At 48.3% G+C, this 20995-nt stretch overlaps 2 protein-coding genes across 3 annotated transcripts in view; one reads left to right on the top strand and one right to left on the bottom strand.

The window, feature by feature from the left end:
- C15H12orf43 (chromosome 15 C12orf43 homolog) overlaps positions 1-1278 on the bottom strand; it is a 9766-nt gene extending 8488 nt beyond the window's left edge. Inside the window, exon 1 of the mRNA XM_063315479.1 lies at positions 945-1278. Within this exon, the coding sequence (XP_063171549.1) occupies positions 945-1068 (124 nt within the window). The 5' untranslated portion in view covers positions 1069-1278. The remainder of the gene's footprint in view (positions 1-944) is intronic.
- Positions 1266-20802, top strand: RNF185 (ring finger protein 185). 2 transcript variants are annotated; one of them, XM_063315477.1, is made up of 7 exons: positions 1266-1377; positions 6063-6284; positions 8295-8313; positions 13955-14067; positions 15466-15520; positions 17231-17348; positions 18512-20802. In XM_063315477.1, exons 1-7 carry the CDS (start codon positions 1301-1303, stop codon positions 18607-18609), a joined length of 702 nt encoding a protein of 233 aa, XP_063171547.1. In that variant the 5' UTR covers positions 1266-1300; the 3' UTR covers positions 18610-20802. The 2 variants fall into 2 exon arrangements, with proteins under 2 accessions (XP_063171547.1, XP_063171548.1); XM_063315478.1 differs by lacking the exon at positions 1266-1377 and adding an exon at positions 3023-3643.
- Positions 20803-20995: the final 193 nt, after the last annotated feature.

Genomic DNA, 20995 nt, shown 5'->3' with positions numbered 1-20995 from the left:
CATTACGGAAGACTGCTGCTTCCTGCCCCAGGTTTTTGTTTAACCAGATAGAGCATAAATATTTTAAAACATCAGCGACACAGTCAGGATCAGCATCCCTGCAAACAGGTTGCAGCAGCAGGGGGCTATGCACCACCATCCACTTCTGTCTGATTTCTTATGCTCCCTCGCCTGTCTGGGGGTGTCTGGATATCAGAACTTGAGCAGAGATGACAGCCCCAGACCTGCCCCACTTCCACAGACGCAGGTCATCTCTAGGACACGGTCCAGAGCTCCGAAGAGGCAAAGTTAGTCAACTCCCTGGTTAGCACTTGATGTAAGCAGCTGATCAGAGGAAGCCACCAAGCCCCAAACCAAGCATCCCTGGGCTAGGAGCAAATCGAGCCTGCAGAGCTGAGTGGTGGGTCTGCTACCTGAAGTACCTCCCATGGAGCCCAGCCAAGCCTGTTGGGCAAACTCGGCCACAGCAAGGTGATGGGCTTTCAGTCCCCCTTCTTACATTATGTACTGTGTGTGTGTGTATACATATATAAAATCCATTATATTATATATCATGTATACACTGTGTGTGTGTATATAAATTGTGTGTGTGTGTATATATATAAAACATACAATATGCATATTTCATCGTACAAACACACAAACACGAAAGGCTCCCTAGACCCATCCCGGCAGCAACCGAAGCGTGGCGCCGCTTCCGTCCTTCCTTCGCCTCCCCGGGCGCGAACCTAAGAGGAAGCCCCGCCGCCGCGGCTAATTCCGCCGCTTCGACGACGGTGGCGCTGGAAAGGCTCGGCTGCCTCTCGGGGACGCCCCGGGCACGGAGGCTTCCTTGGCAACCGGGCCCCATCGCCACCAGCTGCCTGACTGATCGGAGGGGCCTTCCCGGGCGCCGCAGAGGAGCCTTGGGGCCCGCTCGGCCCTCGGAGGCCAGGAAGCCCTACCGCCTGGAGCCAGGGCGGCCGCTCGCCCGAGCGCTGGATCCCAGGCCGCCTCCCGCAGGCGCTCCCAGGCCGCCGCCTCTTCCTCGCTGTCGCTGTCGCTCGCGTCGCGGTTAGGCGCCGCCATGTCGAAGGCGTCCTGGCCGCAGAGCACTCTGGGAGTTGTAGTCCGGCGGCCGCTGAGGCGCCCCGGCGGGTGGGGAGAGCGGGCCCGAGACGCGCAGCCTCTCCGCGGGCTCTGGGCCACGACAACCTGCTGCGTCCCGGGCCGCTCCAGGCCGCGCGAGCGGCTTGATCGCCCCGACCTTTTTCGCAGCCGGAACTGTCGTGGCGGCGCGTGGCGGCGCAGGGTGCTTCCGATGCAGGTCTCACTTCCGGCTGGGGGAAGAAACAAACATAAGCCGTCCGGGGAGAGCGGCGGCTGCGGCCTCTTCCGGTGAGCGGGAGGTCGGCCGGGTCGGGGGCGACGCCGTGGGGGTGCAGTCAGGCGCGGCGGCTCCCGGCGCCGTTTCTTCCGGAGGGAGTCCCGGGTCGGGCCAGGCGGCCGGAGGGCGCCGGGAGGGCCGCGTGGGCGGGAGAGCGGCGCGTTTGGGGACGGGCCGTGGGGCAGCGCAGGAGCGCCCGCCGATCCGCCTGAAGCCTCTGGCGGGCAAACTAGCCGCCCCACCGAGATCGGAGCTGGGCAGGGGGTCCTCGGCCGGGGAAGGGTCTTGCGGGCGCGAGGCGGCTCGCCCGAGATGTGGGAAAGGCGGGTGTGTTACGTGGGGTCCCGAGGAGAGCGGCCTGGCAGGAAATGACGCCTGCAGAAGGATGTTCGGGGTCGATCCGGGGCTTCGGACGGATTTTTAAACGGGGGAGGAGAATACTTGGGTGGGTGTGTGCATGCAATATAATATAATTAATATAGTGGTGGAGGCTCCAGGCTAGAAACTGGGAGACCGAGAGTTCTAGTCCCGCCTGAGGCCTGAAAGCCGGCTGGGTGACCCTGGGCCAGTCGCTCTCTCTCAGCCCAACTCCCTCACAGGGCTGCTGTTGTGGGGAAAACAGGAGGAAGAAATCTTAGGTATGTTCGCCGCCTTGAGTTATTTATAAAAATAATAAAGGCAGGATACAAATAAAAAAGATATGTATGTGTATATGTGTAATTTTTAGGCTTGTTTATCATGGAATGAAATATTTGGTTGTTTGGGTAGCATTATACACACACCCAAACACACCCAAACAAGCAAATATTTCATTCCATCATAAATAAGCCTAAAAACTGTGCTGGTGAAAACCCCTTTTCTAGTACTAGGACTACCAGGACTCAGGGTTGTCTCGTGAAGCTGGTTGATGGAGATTCAAGGAGGTGCATGGAACTCACTGCCTCAAGATGCAGAGGCTTTGAAAGGGAATTAATTAAGGCTGTTTGTCACTATTTGTCTTGGCTGATGGCTGTACATGGACATCCATGGGCCAGACAGGCTTTCAGGCTTGATCCAGGATAGCCCTTCATGTCTTTTGGTTCCATATATGGGAAACAGTTTATAGGCATCCTTTCATAGATAATCATTACTGCTTAATTTTCCAGGTTAACATTTAGTTTTGCTATAAATAAATAATAGTTTTGCAATTAATCATATTAAGTTTTTTAGAATATTGTACAATTTATGACAAAGCTGAAAGGATACTTTGGGTTCCTAATAGTCGTTTTTGCAAAGATTTTTTTAAAATTCATTTACTGTTTATGTAAATTGTAATTTTTTTTCCCTTGTATTGTGAGCCACCCAGAGCCAGTGTGGTTAGGTGGTGCCTAAATTGAAGGAATTAATATTTGAGCACTATGCATTTTCAGAATAAGAATTTTAGACTCTTGTATGAAAAGCCATCTTTTTCCAGTCTTATTCTAAAAGTTAGTTTTCTAGTGAGTTGTACAGGGTTCACCCAATATAATACAATGTTTTGCTGCTGGTAAGTAGGCAAGTGACTATATTACTGTACATGGTTAGTGTAAAGATTGTATTTAAAAAATAATATCACCCTACCTCCTCTTCCTTGTATTTTTTTTAAAAAGACAGCTCCAATGAACAAACTGAGCTTATTTCCAAATATATATACATAGGCTTGCCTGGAAAATGCTTTAAGATTCATTGCCTGAAGGGCTATAATTAATGTACCAAACGGTCAAATAATCGTAACATAAATGTAAAGATTTCGCACTGGGAGCTTCAAACACAGAGGCAAAGCATTTAAATTAAATATTTAATTTTTAAAAATTATCTTCCACATCTAAGTTTAGAGAATATTTTTTTTCTGTGAGTTAGGAAGCATAAGATGTCATGAAACTTGGTGCTAACTCTTGCCTATAGTATTGCCTTTTTTTCATTCTAATTGCACACTTTGACGTCACTAAAGAGAGCCCAGAGCTGGCAAAGCTGGGTCTGTTAGATGCTTGCCAGCAGATTGTGGCGCTGTCCTTTGGGGACATCCTGCTGCATGATGTAATTGAATGAAAAAAAGTCTGTTGAAATAGAGGCCTTCTCTTTCCCCACTTGGGTTTGGATGCTGTGGGCACGGGGTCTCCCTGGATTGCTTGTGGAGCTGCCTTGCTGTGTGTGAACAGAACTTTTTCATCAGAGCTGAGAGGAGATGCAGAGGTCTTCTTTGCTCCCTTTGTTTTTCTTGGAAAGGTTTGCATAGGACGTGAACAGAGATTCCTTCAGGTGAGTAAGGCCAGAAGAGGAGGAGGAGGAGATGATGATGACGACGATGACGATTTATTTGAATTCATTAACTAAGACGGAGGAAGTGTTTTCTCGGTTCTTTTTATAACACATCCCCAAGTATTTGGCTGCAGTTTAACTTAGATGTTACTTAACTAAGATTTGATCAGTACTTTTGAGTAGCAGCCTTGTTTCAGGTGATGTATCAAATGCTGTGGGCACCCTTCTTTAACCTGGGAGGTTCTGGTGTATTGCCATAGGGGAGACTGGGAGCAGACTTGTGTTTTATACGTGAAAACTAAAACAAAATGATAAGTCTTGCGGCTCCTGTAGTACTGAGCAGGATTACTAGTGCAACATCACATCAGTAGGGTCACGCTAGCCTGTCTCATGACGGTCTAATCCCAGCTCACGTTTCCTATTAGTGGGTGAACAATCCAACCCTTGGTGAATTCTGGTTCACAAGGATAGGAAGAGCTGACACTGAAGGATCACAAAGCAATGGCGCTATGTTGTTTTTATCCTGTGAGTTAGAGAAGTTCTGTGGTCCGTTTTGCCCTTTGTGGTGCTGAGCCAAGAATCTGAATGATCACAGGGAGCTCCTCAGCCCCAGATAGGAATGGGGAAGGAGTCAGCTTAGCTGTAACTGACGTCGTGCTGTCTTCCATCGGATCTGCTTCTTTGGACAGGAGAGGTTGAAGTTACACATTAGGTATAGCGATCCATACAAACCCTTAAAAATGAACTTCAGGCCCTTTTGTGGCATCTGTTCATTTCACTGTGGGTTAGGCAGGCAGACTGCTTGGATTTGATCCCAGATGTTGGGGAAGGCAGATTTTTTTTCCTGCTGTAGCTCTGTTCCAGTAATCCTTTACGTTTTCATGCTACTGAATTGAAAAACATAATATGAGTGCAGCTTCCCAAATGCAGCTTTTTCTGTAGACAGGCAAGGCAGTAGATTTAAGCAGTGACTCCAAAAAACTTTAGCAGCATTTTGGCTTTCTTCTTGAGGTGCCTTGTTGAAGGAGAGCTGTATTACTCCATGGTGGTGGTAAATCCGGAGTTCCGGGAGCACTTTTTCTGACTCTCACATTTTCCTGAAAGACAGAGGCTCTTGTGAGCGCAGCTGCCTTCGTTAGAGGCACCGAGTATTAGAGCCCACATCCTATTACCAGTCAAGCCACCCTTTGGATCTGATGGAGCTTCTGCCTTTTCAGAAAATTGGCTAGTGGGGAAAGGTGCCCCCAGGCGCCTCTTGATTTCTAGATATGCGGTTTAATCTTCAAACCCTGCCCCAAGCTTGGTGTGTGATTAATACAGACTTTTAAAGGCCTTTGTGCCTAATCCCTTATAACAATTTGGGGTGGCCTTGCAGGGGAAGATGTATAGAGATTGGTTTAGAAAAGTAAAAAAAGCTACGAATTAGCTGATGTTAATGCACACAGTGAAGGATCCTTAAAGTTATGTTAAGTCTGTTTCAAATGGTAATTTTTAAGGATGCAATGTTTTTAAATGTTGTAACAATTTCAGAAACTGTTATTAAGAAACACTTGGCTTTCAGGTTCTTTCAGTCCTTTTAGAGGTAATAATTTCTATCGTGAAACTCAGGACTGTCAGAGGCATCTGTCACTATAGAAATTCCTATGAGGAATTTCCTCAAGCCAGAAAAATACAAAGAGGGGCAGCCTGTAATTTAGCACTACGTTCTTCTCAATTTAGTCTATTTCCCCCTTATTTAGAGATATATTTCCTGCTAGAATAATGTTAAGAGGCTACCACTGGGTCTCTCTGTGTTCCTCTGATGATCTGAGCTCCTTCCTGTTTTCCTGCTACCCTTCTTCCGGCTGCTGAGTGGTCACCCTGCCTAACAAGTTGCTTACCAAACTCTTTCTCTTAAAGATTTGTACACATTTTATTGAATGCTAGAAGTTGTAGGGAATTTCTCTGTTTTCTTGTGCTTCTTCATTAAACCTGTATTTCAGCTTTGCTCTCTCACAAATAAGCTGTTCTGGGTTCTCTGCAGAGGGCGGCTCATGGATATGTAATTTTCATTTATTAGTTGTTATGCGTTTATATAGTGCAGAGACTCTACTGATGCGTACAGTGAGCTCTAACCGGTGTTCAGAAACTGCTGTGTGCGGTGTTGTGGCAGAAATTAGCTTGAATAAAAAGTACATACAGGATTCTTATTCTCATATTAAGACTTGATTGTTTCTCAATCTGTCAGGATGTCTCTTGCCTGTTCTAAAGTCTAAGATCTGTCATCGCTGCTCTTATTGCACAACGGGAGCCTCTGGTGGTATCCTTGTGGGCATAATTAGCAAAATAATCTAAGGGTGTTTTTTTTAGTTGTTGTTGTTATTGTTATTGTTATTGTTGTTATTGTTGTTGTTATTATTATTATTATTTGCTTTGGCAGGATTCAGCTCCACATAGGCTTCTTGACTGGTCCAAATTGGAAGCCAAAAATGGCCAGCAAAGGACCTGCGGCTTCAGCTTCCACAGAAAGTTCCAGTGCGGGTGGGGCCAGTGGGAACAGCAGCAACGGGGACAGCACAAGTCCGGACAGCACGTTTGAATGCAACATCTGTTTGGACACTGCCAAGGATGCGGTGATCAGTCTGTGCGGGCACCTCTTCTGGTCAGTATCACTCCTACTTCTCAGCGGGCAAATGCTTAACATCATACCTCTTGGCTCTGACCCCCTCTTGCTTCTTTTGTCCCTGCACGATCCTTCCTAGGCAGCTGAGAGCTGTAAAGCCCGAGTCTTACACTCGTTATCAACCCTACGTGGAACAGTCGACTTTCTCCCCATAGTGGGGGATGGCGCCGTTTAACCCTTGAGAATGCATCCAGGGGTGGAGCTGTGGAAGGAATGGGCTAAGGAAAGAGAAAGGGTGTCTGTGATCAGTCCCAGCTGTGGCTCAGGATGTAGCCCATTTGCTGCGTCCATAGCACTGATGGAATTGTGTCTCCTTCACAGCCCACCCTGGCTTCAGTTTGGTGGCGATTGTTTTGAGGATTGGCTGCTGCGGCATTCCATTCCTTGGGAAAATTGCTCCTGGCTCAAGAGCCCTTGAAAGCAGAACAGCAACGTTTGCTGCTGTTGGGTGTCAGTTGTGGCAAAGGGAACTTAGGCTGAATCGTGGGGATTGCGGGTGCGGCAGGCAGAGGCATGCACAGATGATGGATCTGTCTGCTTTGCTTCTAGGGGCCCCTCAACCCACCTCCTTCGGCATGATCATTTCTCCGAGGCCCCTGGCAAAGTGAGGCTTTCATAACTAAGGCCTTGGGAGATGCTGGAGACTGAGCCTGTGGCTTTCTGCTTGCAAAACAGGTGTTTCATCAATGAGCTGTGAGCTGCCACCCGGTGCTCCAGATTGGATGTCATGGTGACTGCTGCTAGTTAGTGGTTGGAATTGCACACTGTGCTAAAGCATAATTTGGCTTGATTGGGTTTGACTCAGCATGTTGTGCAAATCCAGCTGTTGTGGTTTGTAAACCGTGTGTAAGCGCAGCCAACTGCTATTCATTCAACCATGACTAAACTGGGGTAGGTAGGCCAGGGGCTGAAATTAAAATAAGGTGGCTTCCTGCATTTGTTCGCTGTCACGTCCTCACAGGCAGCTTTGTTGGGACCTGAATTTCAGATGTTGCTTAGCAGCAGCCAAGAAGCTTTTGACAAAATTCACACAATTGTGATTGTATTTGTTCACTCTGACTTAATATTTCGGATTAAATTTGTCTCTTGTCTTTTTTGAAATAAAATTCGTTGAATTTAAAGCAGATGGAATAAACTATCTTGTCTTGTACCCAAGCTCCAAAACCAGCCACATAATCTAGACCTTCTCTTTCTCTCTTAGTGTAATGACTATGAGCTTCAGCCACTCTCATTAAAGTGTGGAGAAGACAATGGGCCAAACTCTTGAGTCACAAAGACAGGAGATCCTGGAGGGCACTTTTAACATGGGCAGGTCCTGCCAGGGTGTGACATTTTACATCAATGTAAAAACACCCTATTTTAGCTAATCCTGGGTTTCCATAAGTAGCACATGCAGTTAACGGGTGGAAATATTTTAGTAGCATCAGTGAAACAGCTGTAGGTAATGTGAGAGTGCATCCAAGATTCTTTGCGCAGCTGATGAGCCAAGATTTGAGACCGCCTGTTTTCTGACACTTGACAGCAAGAAGTCCTGCCTTCTCTTTCTGAGTGTGATGCCCTTTAGTTATTCAGGCTGTGTATTGCATTCCTTTACTGGGGGCGGGACTTGCTTTTCATTCATGGTCTTTTCCTTATTCTACAGGATTCAGTTACTTCAGAATTCAATTGATACAGAATTAGTTATACAGAATTCAATTTGTGCTTTCTTAGTAAGGGGGGTCACACTTTACAGTCACTTCGTCCAAGAAATCTCTGCACTGGATTGTGTAAGTGGGACGACCACTTGTGATTTAACAAGGAGAGGAAAATTCTGCTTTTGCTGGTGCCTTTTTAAATACTGTGGTTGTATTGTCCGAGAGTCAGATCTGCAGAGCTAGATTCCAGGCTGCTGGTTGCTCATGTCTAACGCATGTATGTTGATCTCTCTCCCCACTGCCGCCTGTGCTGACATTCTACTCTATGAATGAATCACTTTGGGAATCCCTACAGTTGGCCTTGTTTACACCAGGTAAGGCTGGTTCTCCTTTGCTCTGTCTTTCATCAGCCTTTGTTACCCAGTCCACCTCCTCGTTTCCCAAGGGACTCTGGGAAGGTGCAATATGGCTTTCCATTTCTAGATGGATTGTGTGTCCTCCCCAAGGTAACTCTATTTGGTAATGAGTGTTAACATGCAATTGTTGGCAATCTTCTGTTTTGGGGCTTTGTAGGAAAGAAGGGAGAGTGGCATGAGATGGCACTATTTAGTGTTAATGAGCATTCAGGACCTGTTTTGTCCACCCTTTCTGTCACCCTATGAGGTAGGTTAGATTAATCCAGTGTTTCTCAAGCTTGGTGGCTTTAAGATGTGTGGACTTCAACTCCCAGAATTCCCCAGCCAGCAAGGTCCACGCATCTTAAAGCCACCAAGGCTGAGAAACACTAGGTTAATACCTCAGTTTGCAGATTAGATGGTTTTAGGGGACACCTTTTAGAATTTATGGTGGGCTTAAATCACATTTCCCATCCTGAGCCCTACAACAGGGTAGACAACACATTGGACCTTTGATGAGATTTGGATGCTCTCACATAAGGATCTTGTAACTTTCAGATAAGAAAGGTGCGATACTGGGATTGCTAATGTCTCTTGCTATTTCAGCCTCTTTTAATTTGTGCTGTCCGATGCCTGTGCCTGATAAGGTGCTGACCCACCTCCCATTGAATGGGTGAAAGGCCTAAGGGAGAATCATTGCTTGGTTTTCTCCTCTCCATAATCCCAATGGGGTAAAATCATGGAGCTATTAAGGCTCTGTCCAGAGTTCAGGATTATTCTAAAGTGTTGGAGCTCTGTGGGAGGGGAAAGAGCTGGACACTTTGGGCCCTTACAAACAGTACAGGTAGTCCTCGTTTAGTGACTGCCTCAAGACAGTGACCATTCCGTTTTTGTTTTTGTTTTTATATTTTTTAGTCCCATTATTGTTTTTATAAATAACTCAAGGCGGGGAACAGCACTAATACTCCTTCCTACTCCTCCTTTCCCCACAACAACCACCCTGTGAGACGAGTTGGGCCAAGAGACACTGGCTGGCCCAAAGTCACCCAGCCGGCTTTCATGCCTAAAGCAGGACTAGAACTCACCGTCTCCTGGTTTCTAGCCTGGAGCCTTCACCACTAGACTAAACTGTCTCTCTTTTTATGGTGGTGTTACGATGGTGATGAAAAAATAACCTTGCGACCAGTGCCCGCATTTACAACCTTCCCAGCGTCTCTCTCTCAGTCACTGTTCACCATTACAGTCAGGTAGTACCTGTTGTCCTGTACCTGACCTGTTTTTTTCTTCTCCCCACCCAGCCCCTCCCAGAGCGGAGAGATTGCCTAAAGAGCTGCTTTTCTCTGCAGTACAGGGCCTCCCTAAAAAGTGCCAAGGGCAAGTTAACAAGCTCAGCTCTGTGACCTTAATTACTTGATTGGAATGGGCCCCTTGCAGCTGCTGCCTGAAATTGACAAGACCCTAATCAGTTTCACACTAAAGGCTTCTATTTGCCTCCTGAACACCAGCCCATTCCTTTCCATGCGTATTCCCGTGGTGCGCCTGCTTACTCTCTTGTGATCCCTTCCTCTCCAATGAATGTAAATGCAAACATTAATTCTCTTCTTACTAATTATCCCAGCACCGGGGTGAGCATTCTGAGGGTGGGGGAGTGGGGAAAGGGGGCTATAAAATTTGCCCTTTTCCCCGGCTTCTTTGTGAGTCAAGTTCTGGAAACCTTCCCTGCCATTTGGGCTCACCCGGCTGTTTGGGTCCCATCCTTCTGACGCCGTAAAGCAAACGACCGAATCTGACCAAACACAGGTCAGAGCCGCTGTTAAGGCCTACCTTATGGCGATCAGAGAGGTGAAGTGTCAATACTTTTCCGCCCTTATCACGTCTGCAGAATGCCACCCAGCCGCCCTGTTTAAAATCACTCAATCCCTTCTTGGGAAGGTGGGCCCATCGACCCACCTACAGGGCAGTGCGGAGGAGTTTTCTGAGCATCCGCAGGATAAAATCGCTCAGATCTGTTCCAAGTTAGACTCCAAGCGTGAGGCATAGTCCGTGGATATACCAAGGGAACGTTCTTACCTAGTTATCTGGGAACAGTTTGTTTGTTTGGTTATTTCTCAGATTTAGCCACCGCCCATCTCCCCCGGAAGAGGGACTCTGGGCGGTTTACAATAAAATCCCACACAAAACATAAACATTAAAATCACATAAAACAATTATGATAAAACACAATAAATAAATAAAATCCAAGAGAGATGTAAAATCCAGGCTGGTGGGAGGGACTCTAGGGTGTGAGCCATCCCAAAGAATGGTTATTCACTTTCCCACCCCAGGCGAGACGGCAGAACCAGGTCTTCAGGGCCTTCCAGAAGGTCAGGAGTGAGGGGGCCGGCCTCACCTCCAGGGGCGATATTCCAGAGAGCGGGGGCCACCACAGAGAAGGCCCGCTTCCTGGACCCCACCAGATGAAATTCTCTTATGGACGGGGTCCGTAACATGCCCTCTCTGGATGATTGGGTGGGGCGGGCCGATGTAATGGGGATGAGACGGTCCCTCAGGTAACCTGGCCCCATGCCATGTAGGGCTTTAAATGTGATAACCAACACCTTGAATTGGACCCGGAAGCAAACTGGCACCCAGTGCAGCTCGCGCAGCAACGGTGTTATATGTGCTCACCTAGGGGCACCAAAAATAGCCCGCGAGGCTGCATTTTGGACCAGCTTAAGCTTCTGGATACTCTTCAAGGGTAGCCCCATGCAGAGTGCATTGCAGTAGTCTATATGGGAGATAACCAGGGTGTGAGTGACTGTTCGGAGGGCTTCACGATCCAGGAACGGGCATAACTGGTGCACAACCCGAAGTTGCGCAAAGGCCCTCCTGGCCACGGCTGCCACCTGCTCTTTGAGCAGGAGTTGAGAGTCCAGGAGAACCCCCAGATTACGCACTGAGTCTGTCTGGGGCAGTGCTACCCCATCCAGAACTAAAGATGACAGTTTCCCAGAAGATGAAGCCCCATCAACCCACAGCCACTCCGTCTTACCAGGGTTCAGTTGAAGCCTGTTGTTCCCCATCCAGGCCCCCAAAGCCCCCAGGCACCGAGAAAGGGCAGTCACTGCATCATTTTACCTCACCCAGGATAGAGATGTATAATTGGGTATCATCAGCATACTGATGATACCTCAACCTGTGGTGATGGATGATCTCACCCAGTGGTTTCATGTAGACGTTAAAAAGGAGAGGGGAGAGAACCGAGCCCTGCGGCACCCCACAAAGGAGGGGTCGAGGGTTGGATCTCTCCTCCCCTATCACCACCGACTGGGACCGGCCCTGGAGGAAGGAGGTGAACCAGCGCAGAACCACGCCGCCCACCCCCAACCCCCTGAGCCGCCCCAGAAGGATACCATGGTCGACGGTATTGAAAGCCGCTGAGAGGTCACGAAGAGCAAGGATGGACGCACTCCCTCCATCCCGCTCCCGCCAGAGATCATCCATAAGTGCGACCAATGCCATTTCCATTCCCTATTGGGCCTGAAACTTGACTGAAAGGGGTCTAGATAATCCGCTTCCTCCAGGACCCTCTGGAGTTGTAATGCCACCACCCTCTCAACCACCTTCACTAAAAAGGGGAGGTGGGAGACTGGATGAAAATTGTTTGATCCTGTTGGACCTGAGGAAGTGGACAGGATCCTCCAGACAGTGAATGCCACCACTTGTCATCTTGACCCATGTCCCTCCTGGCTGGTGAAGGCAGCTCGGGAGGTGACATGTGGTTGGGTCCAGGCAATGGTGAATTCATCCTTGGGAGAGGGGATGTGTCCGGCTGCCTTTAAGGAGGCGCTGGTGCACCCCCTCCTCAAGAAACCGTCGTTGGACCCGACCGTGCTGGACTATTTTAGTCCGGTCTCCCACCTCCCCTTTTTGGGGAAAGTGGTTGAGAAAGTAGTGGCGTTGCAGCTCCAGAGGGTTCTGGATGAAACAGATTATCTGGACCCTTTTCAGTCGGGTTTCAGGCCTGGATATGGGAAACGGCATTGGTCGCATTTATGGATGTACTATGGCGGGAGCGGGATGGTGGCAGTGCATCCATCCTTGCTCTTCTTGACATCTCAGCGGCTTTTGATACCATCAACCATGGTATTCTTTTGGGTTGGCTCGGGGTGGGCGGCGTGGTTCTGCGCTGGTTCACCTCCTTCCTCCAGGGCCGGTCCCAGTTGGTGTTGATAGGGAGCGAGAGATCCGACCCCGTGCCTGGGGGCTGTGGGGGTCTGGATGGGGAACAACAGGCTTCAGCTGAACCCTGGTAAGACGGAGTGGCTGTGGGTTGACAGCTCCTCTGTCTCCGGGAAATTGTCATCTTTAGTTCGGGATGGGGTTGCACTGCCCCAGAGAGACCTGGTGCAGAATCTGGGGGTCCTCCTGGACTCACGACTCCCGAGCAGGTGGCAGTCATGGCCAGGAGGGCCTTTGCGCAACTTCATGTTGTGCACCAGTTACACCTCTTTCTGGATCGGGACACCCTTCGGTCACTCATGCCCTTGTTATCTCCCATGTAGACTACTGCAATGCACTGTACATGGGACTACCCTTGAAGAGTATCCGGAAGCTACAGCTGGTCCAGAATGCAGCCATGCGGGCTATCTTTGGTGCCCCTAGAAGGGCACCTGTAACACCTTTCCTGGGTGCCAGTTTGCTTCCGGGTCCAATTCAAGGTGTTGGTTATCACCTTTAAAGCCCTACATGGCATGGGGCCAGCTACCTGAGGGACTGTCTCATCCCCTTACATCGACCCGGCCCACCCGGTCGTGCAGGGAGGGCATGTTGCGGACCCTGTCTGTAAGAGAACTTCGTTTGGCAGGGACCAGAAAGCGGGCCTTCTCTGCTGTGGCCCCCGCCCTGTGGAACACTCTTCCCCCGGAGGTGAGGCAGGGCCCCTCTCTCCTGGCCTTCCGGAAGAAGTTAAAGACCTGGCTGTGCCATCCCGCTTGGGGCGGGAAGGGGGTAGTCAGTCCTGGGGGTGACTGGCGCCTTAAAGTGGTCCCCGTGTGTTTATAATCTGAATCAGAACTTTTATTTGCTATCTTGGATACTATTTTATACTTTACATTTCTATTAATATGGTATGTAATATATCCTGTTTTTATTGTATTTTAATTTTTTTAGCTTTATTGTAAACTGCCCAGAGTCCCTCTTTTGGAGGGAGATGGGCAGTGACGAAATTTGATAAATAAAATAATGGACACCTGAAGTAAAATCGTAAGCACAGTCAGTCATGTGATTTTTCACTTAGTGACTGGTTTGCTTAACGACTGAGTTGCCAGTCCCAATTGCACTCACTAAACGAGGACTGCCTGTAGAGCCAATCTGCAGCACCTTTGCAGCATTCCATAATTTTATTTTTTGTTTATTCAGTAGATTTAGGAGCCGCCCAGTTCCAAAGTGACTCTGGGTGGCTCCTAAATGATTATGCATAAAATAGAAAAAACAAGAAGAAGAGCCTAAGTGTCCAGACAAACTGCACAACTAGCACAGCTCCATGAACATCCTATCCTGGGGCCTGGGAGATGCAAGCCGTTCTTCGGTTGGCTGTTCAGGTTTTCACCGGATGCTGTTCCTCTTTTCTGCCTTTCAGTGGCTAGAGACCAGGCCCAACAGACAGGTGTGTCCTGTATGTAAAGCAGGAATCAGCCGCGATAAAGTTATCCCACTCTATGGAAGGGGCAGCACGGGACAGCAGGACCCCAGGTAAGAAGGCCTCTTGTGGAAACAGCCTTTGGTTTTCAAGCTCCAGTCAGGTGGAATTCATGAAAGCAAACCTGTCTGTATCTTGATTCAGGTTAAGTCTTCAGGTTTCTGCAAACTTTTCCTACCGGTAAAAATCTCACCGTTCGAACGTTTGTTACTAGTAATACGCTGCTCCATGTGCTGCCTGTCCTCTGCCCCGGCATTCTGTGGGGTCACGTGTAGCTTAACATGAGCTGGAGACTGAAAATAGCGTTCCGCGTCTTCATTTTGCCGTGTTGTACCAGGAGGCTCACAAGCCAAGAATCTGTCAAGCAAAGATTGTCAAACTCGGTTCTGGGGATTTCTCCTCCCCTCCTATCCCTACCTTTGGAATAGCAGGATAGACAAGAAAGAACCTTGTGGACGTCTTAAGGACTCACAAATTTAGCACTGCATAAGCTTAACAGGTCACAGTCCAAGTCTGCTGCAGACAGCTGCCTTATTGAACAGTGGAAGCCTTCTCTGGCACTTAGAAATAATAATAAAGAAAAAACTTGTGTCCAGGAGGATTTTATTTCTTTAGGACTTTATTGAGATTCTTCCAGAAGACAGTCAGGAACGGTAGAGGTGTTTTCTTGAATGGCTGTTTGCGTGCCACTGCTCGTACATGGTGGCGATGCCTGTCCAGGGTTCCTGTGACCCGGGCCTGCTGAAACACGGAGGGGTCTCCTAGCAGATGCTCCAGTAGGTTTGGAGGCTTCTGCATAACTGGAGTGAACCTTGCGTGGGTTTCTGTGCACTTCCAGTAAGCCCATTTTCAGGACTTCCGTGCCCGCCCCGCTCCCCCGTTTCCCTGTGATTGGCTCCGCAGCAGCAATGCCTACAACTCTCCTGATGAACGTTTGGATGTTCTTATGCAAGATGTGCAGAATGTTACGATGTTTGGACCAAATTTTCAACAAATCGCCTGCCTGAACAGGTTGCCCAGCCCTGCTCTGCGGTAGCTCCAGGAACAGTGGGAGGGTGATCGGACATGCCCGACAAGGGAACAGATGATTGGAAGATGAGTTCTTCCACTGGATTGGTTTCCCTAGGGAGACTTTTGCAGGACAAACGTGGATCAGGGTACGTCCCATTTGCGGAAAGCCCCCCCCCCTTCCTTCCTTCTGGATTTTCTGCTAATGTATCATTGGCAGCGAGAGCCCAATAATTTTGGTCATGCTTTGGCATTCCATCACCAAGCAAAGTCTTTTCTCTCTCCTGCTGTTCAGAGCATAACCCTGACTGATGGTGCTTTCCAGACACAGGGATATGAGTGCTGCAGCAGGCTGGCTCTTAGGATGAGGAGGAGGGATTGGGACATACAGGGAGTGGGCGGCAGCATCCTCATTAAGCCCCACAATGGGTTTCATCTTGCAGGGAGAAAACACCACCACGACCCCAAGGCCAGAGGCCTGAGCCAGAAAATAGAGGGGTGAGTAACAGAGAATTTGGGAGAGGTTTGTGCTTCTCAGAGTTATAGAGTAAAAAGGCACCCAGGTAAACTATTGGAGGATGGGAGAAGCTTGGGAGACCTTTCATACTTGTCTGCTTCAGGTCTGTGTAAGCCAAGATAAACCAGACAAATACCGGATGCCCATTTATATAGACAGAGCAGTGTTTCTCAACCCTGGCGACTTCAAGCTGTGTGCACTTCAATGCCCAGAATTCCCCAGCCAGCATGAATTCAACTTCCACCCATTCTGGAAGTTGGAAGTCCACACAGCTTGAAGTCGCCACGGTTGAGAAACACTGATATAGAGTCAAACGTCTGGCAGGAATAATGTTGTGGGGTAGATTTTGCAAACTTCCAGCTCCAGTGTAACCACCCTTAAAATACAGTTGGTATCAAGTTAGGAGGTGCAGCAAGATGTGTAAAAAGAGATGGTGAGTGCTAGCCTTATAAATAGCACACTCTGCCCAGTGGAGGAAAGGGGCATTTTCAGCATTTCATAGCCCTGAGCTGGTGAGCATGCATGACCTGACGAAAGAATTGCATATTTCCATGCAAGTCGGCTGGGCCCTCCAGAGGCTTCCCACGGGCCTCCTTTCATCAAACAAACAGCTCCGCTGGGTGTGATTAAGGAGCGCTTCTCTTTCACGCTCCCTGGAGAGCCAGTGCCTGATTGAATCAGTTGCTGAAAGCGGAGGGCGCCTTTTCAGCATGCCCTGCTGCCATGGCCAACGTGCCCATGGCAAAGCACACATGCTACCTCGCCCAGCTTGGAGTCGATCTCTGACCCTCAGGGCTCTCTCTGCTATGGGGACAGGGTCAGGTTGCTCAGGTAGTGTTCGTGACCTGTGCCCAGCAAAGAACTCTCCTGCTCATCTCCTGAAGTCTTGGGAGGGCTATCTCCATGCTAGATTCAAATTGGAAGTAAGCTTCACTCTTGCACCCAAAAAGGGTTTCCTTTAGAAAGCCTTGAAAATCAGGAGTCTGGTGGCGCCTTTCCTGGCTAGCAAATTCTATTAAGGGCATTAGCTTTCATGAGCTGCAGCTCAAAAATCAGAAGGAATCTGTAGCACCCTTTCTGAGGAACCTACTTAATGGAATAAAATAAAATTTAATAAAATGTGTTCGTTGAAAAAGGTACTAGAGACACCTGATGTTTTGCTTCCATGGATGAACAGCCCTCCTACAAAGCCTTGAACCGAACTCCTGTCTCGGTATTTATGCAGAAGTCCTTACTGCTTCTCTTAGGGAGCCCGTGGAGTTGAAAAGTTTCAGCGTAACAGTGGCCAAGAAGTGCGGGTCCTTTGCTCCATTCTGGCCTTGCAGAGATGAGGTTTTATCCAGACCTATCAGTGGCAGAAGAGAACTGCCATCTGAATGGAAGGGGCAAGGCCAGAGAAGCGCTGAGGATGCTCCCTAGTCCGGTAATGAAATGTCTGCCAGCAACCAACCAAGCCAAGAGGGCTGCACAATCCATCCCTGAGCTATATTCATTCTCTTCTGTTGGAAGGGAAATAGAGCCGGGTCCATCGAACAGTCTGGTCTGGGAGTGCCACTTTCAGCTCATGATGTTCTCACCGTACACAGTTGGAAGTCCCTCTCTAATCGGCTGAGAGAGATTGCAGCCAGCCAGGGTTACAGTTTGTGAACTGGGACATACATGCACACCGACCATGTTTTGCTTGCTTCCAGGGTTTCCAGGGGTTTGGGTTTGGTGATGGAGGCTTCCAGATGTCATTTGGAATTGGAGCGTTTCCGTTTGGCATATTTGCTACAGCCTTCAACATAAACGATGGCCGGCCCCCTCCAGGTATGGAACATCTCCATTTTGAATTCAGCAAAATTAGCCTGGTGAATCTTGATTGGGCTGGCATTGCTCCATTGAGCTTTGGTTGCTGTGCAGCCAAGGATTCTGATCTTTTCTGCTTAACTATTCATCCATGAACCAACACTCCTCTACCCGCTGTGCCTGATGAGCTGTACTGTATGTGACACACTTCAGAGTCTCTGCATCTGATGAATCACGGCAGGCTTTGGAGAACAGGGGCATCTCCTTTGGGAGATCTTTGCAAAAACTGCAAGATTTTGTGGCTTTCCTGAACAGCTAATGCATACAGAAGCCTTGCGTTGGGATGGGCTGTTCCTGTCAGGGAAGGAATCCACCTTAAAGCATTTTCATCAGAGGGCCACCTAGCTTCCTCTTGAACGTATCCAGGGAAGGGACACTTGTTACCTCTCTGGGTCATTGGCTGAACTCTTCAATGAGTCTTAGACATTTTTCTGGCATTCAGTTGGAATCTGCCTTCCAGTGATTTAAGACCTTTTTACAATAGAACTATGTTCAGCTTCCTGTTTCTTCATTTAAACCAAACTGAACCTCCTCCTGGGTTCTACTAAGGCAGGTTTCCACAAACTGGCTTGCCCAGGTTAGGAACCGCAGGGACTGTAGAATGCCATGTTGGTGGAAGTTTACTGATCTTTACTGTCTTCCATGAAGTTCTAATAGCAGAGAAATATTTTTTGCCTTTCATTCTTCTCCCAAATCAACAGCTTTTCTTCCTTTAGATGGGTTGAATGTTTCTAAAAGACTAAATGAGCAGCGAGCAGCTATTGGACACATACACTCCTTGGAAGGACCTCTTTCTAGTCCTTCTGAAGTATCTATTTCTAAGACAAGATGGTTGTAGGAATTGTCCATTATAAGGATTCTGGGAAGCTCTCTGATAAAAAAGGCTTTACAGTCCGACTCCACCAGTACTTCTCAACCTTGGGAAGATGTGTGGACTTCAACTCCCAGAATTCTCCAGGCAGCTATGCTGGCTGGAGAATTCTGGGAGTTGAAATCCACACATCTTAAATTCCCAAGGTTGAGAACACTGGAGTCCACATTAGAGCTCCAACTCTGGGAAAATGGCAGGTTCTGGTTGAAAATTCTGAAAGGAGATAACAACTGCAGGTTTTCTCTTTCCTTAGCTGTTCCAGGGACTCCTCAGTATGTGGATGAGCAGTTTCTGTCCCGGCTGTTCCTGTTCGTGGCCCTGGTCATCATGTTCTGGCTCCTGATAGCTTAACGTTGCTCCATACCATCTATTCCACCATGGTTTGTGGAGCTCTGAACTTGTCACAGACTGCTGCTTGTCTCCTTGTCTGCCCCTTGGTGTCTTAATTCTTCAGCTAATGATGGGCTCCTTAAAGCCACTGGTGTCTTCACGTGAGGAGGAGTCTCATTTTGCCAGAATTACGGAATTAAAGTTTTTAAAAAGTTTCTGAAACTCAGCCGTATCTCACACAGCAAGGATCTGGCTGGAACTGTGCCCCTAGGTTTGAGCTCCATACCTCAAAGGGGAGTGTCGTTTGAATCTTGTGCCAAACAGCTGGAAGAGATGCTGGCTCCGGAGGGCATCAGGCATGGTGGCTAGCAATGGAGGCTCTTGCCATATATCCCAGTAGCTTGTGTCTCAAGAACAGCCAGAGGAAGGGGATCAGTGGACTTCAGAACCCATCTACACATTTTGCTGAAAAGCCAACTGACTCCAGGTAATATCTTCTATAAATAAGACGTCTGGCTGAGGAGGATTGTGTCCCATTCCTGCTGTTACATACCCAAGTGATAAAAGACCGATCACCTTTGTTTTTCCAGCGATCACAAAAGTGAAAGGATAAAAGACTCTAACCTAAAATGGTAGCATACCTACATTTACTGGAATCAATGGGTGGGGGCTCTCTCATCTCAGAGTTTGTGGGGGCTGTTGGCTGTCATGCAGCACACTTCCTCGCTGATAAAAGCAGTGTTTTAAAGGGTTTGTAGCAGCCATCAACTCTTAATTTAAGTAGACGGTTCCAGCTACTGTTCTTATTTATATACATCTCTCCTTCCTGAAATGTGCAGAGACCTTTTTTCCATATTTGGGAATAGGCTAACTGAGAGGAGTATAGAACAGTCTCTTGCAGGGGTAATTCACTGAGTATTTTATGCCTCCCCACCTCACAATTATGACTATTACATAGTGGGAATAAGTCTGTAGATTTTTGATAATACAAGAAATTCTGCTTAAGCGGTTTGCCTATGGCCAAATGGCCATTAGTGTGTGAGCTTTTTCAAATCACCAAAGAAATGATTTTTTGAAGGGTAATCATGGGCCCAACGCAGCAGCAGTTTGAACAGTGCTTTAGTAGCAGAGCATCCCAAATGATGGTACTTGGTGCATTTGGAGAACTCTGTACAGAAGGGGCCGGGGAGGAATGGTGCTTTAAAGCAAGTTGCGGTTGAATCTTTGGGATCCACTGGGTGCAAAAGTCTCCCTTGGATGACTGCCTCTCAAAGACTTCTACTCTTTTTTATTTTGCAATACTTCTAATCTTCTCCTGGATGTTAACAGAGACATGCTGGACCAACCGCACTGGTGGTGTGGCAGGGAGGCTTATTTTTCTGTAGATCTGATGTGGGGGGTGAGGCTGGAAATCCCAGGAGCTGGGTGCATGTCACAACCGCTTCCTTTCACCAAAGTGAGATGCCAGGCGTGGATGATCTGGTGCCCCAAATTCTGTCCGGGCTCTTCCCTTTGTGACTTGGGCTTTCAGTACGGGAGGCAGGCCTAGCTTGACAAAGCAATGTTCTCTCTCATCGCAAAATCAAACTCGGTGACAGGAGTGCCATCACTTGAAGATCAGAGTGCCACCTACTGTCAACAGAGAATTCAGTTGCATTTTAATATAGAAAACTATCTTTTATTTTCCTCCCTTTCTTAGAAACTGCACCATACCAGAAAAGCTGTCTCTAAATCAGTCTTATAAAATGGTCAAATGGCTGTAATAGTGGGAAAGGAGCTGAGGTGTTGAATTGTCAGAGGTTGACCCCCCTTTGATTGGGTGTGCTGGCCAAGGTGCATTGCCTTTTGGGGGGGGGGATCTGTCTCTCTTGCCTGCTTTTGAGGAAACAGTTGTGTGGCATTTGAAAGATTTAAAGTTTTGCTTTGCAAACCTTGTGTAATTGCTGAAGCTGATTGTGGCAGATTCTGTTCTTCTCTGCTTCAGGGAGCCACCGGCCTCCTGACATTTTGTCTGATAAACAGACCCACCCCTGGACTTCCTGTGGTCTTCAAGGACCCCTCTGCCCGCACTCTTTGTATTCCTATTTTTTTCTCTGCACCACCTATTCAGATTCCACTCAGCTTGTGGTTAGCAAAGTATGGTACCACTGTGCAACACTGCTGTTCACTAATTTTCACTGTTGTGAAAGTCAGAATAAACACCTTTTTACATTATCTTACGGCTACTTGGAGTTCATTTCCCGCACAATTCTTTGGAGAGGCACCACCAACAGGAAAGGGGAGCCCCATCCAGCGGCTTTGGAGGAAGGGCCCCGGTGATGCAACCGGGCTCCCCGAACATCGTCTGGAGGGGTGGGGCTCGCTAACCGCGACTCTCTCGGACCCTTCCTTCTCCCTCCCGGGAAGC

The sequence above is a fragment of the Candoia aspera genome, chromosome 15, assembly GCF_035149785.1.
Source record: "Candoia aspera isolate rCanAsp1 chromosome 15, rCanAsp1.hap2, whole genome shotgun sequence".
Taxonomy (NCBI): Eukaryota; Metazoa; Chordata; class Lepidosauria; order Squamata; family Boidae; genus Candoia; species Candoia aspera.
This window is presented reverse-complemented; position numbering and strand designations above follow the sequence as displayed.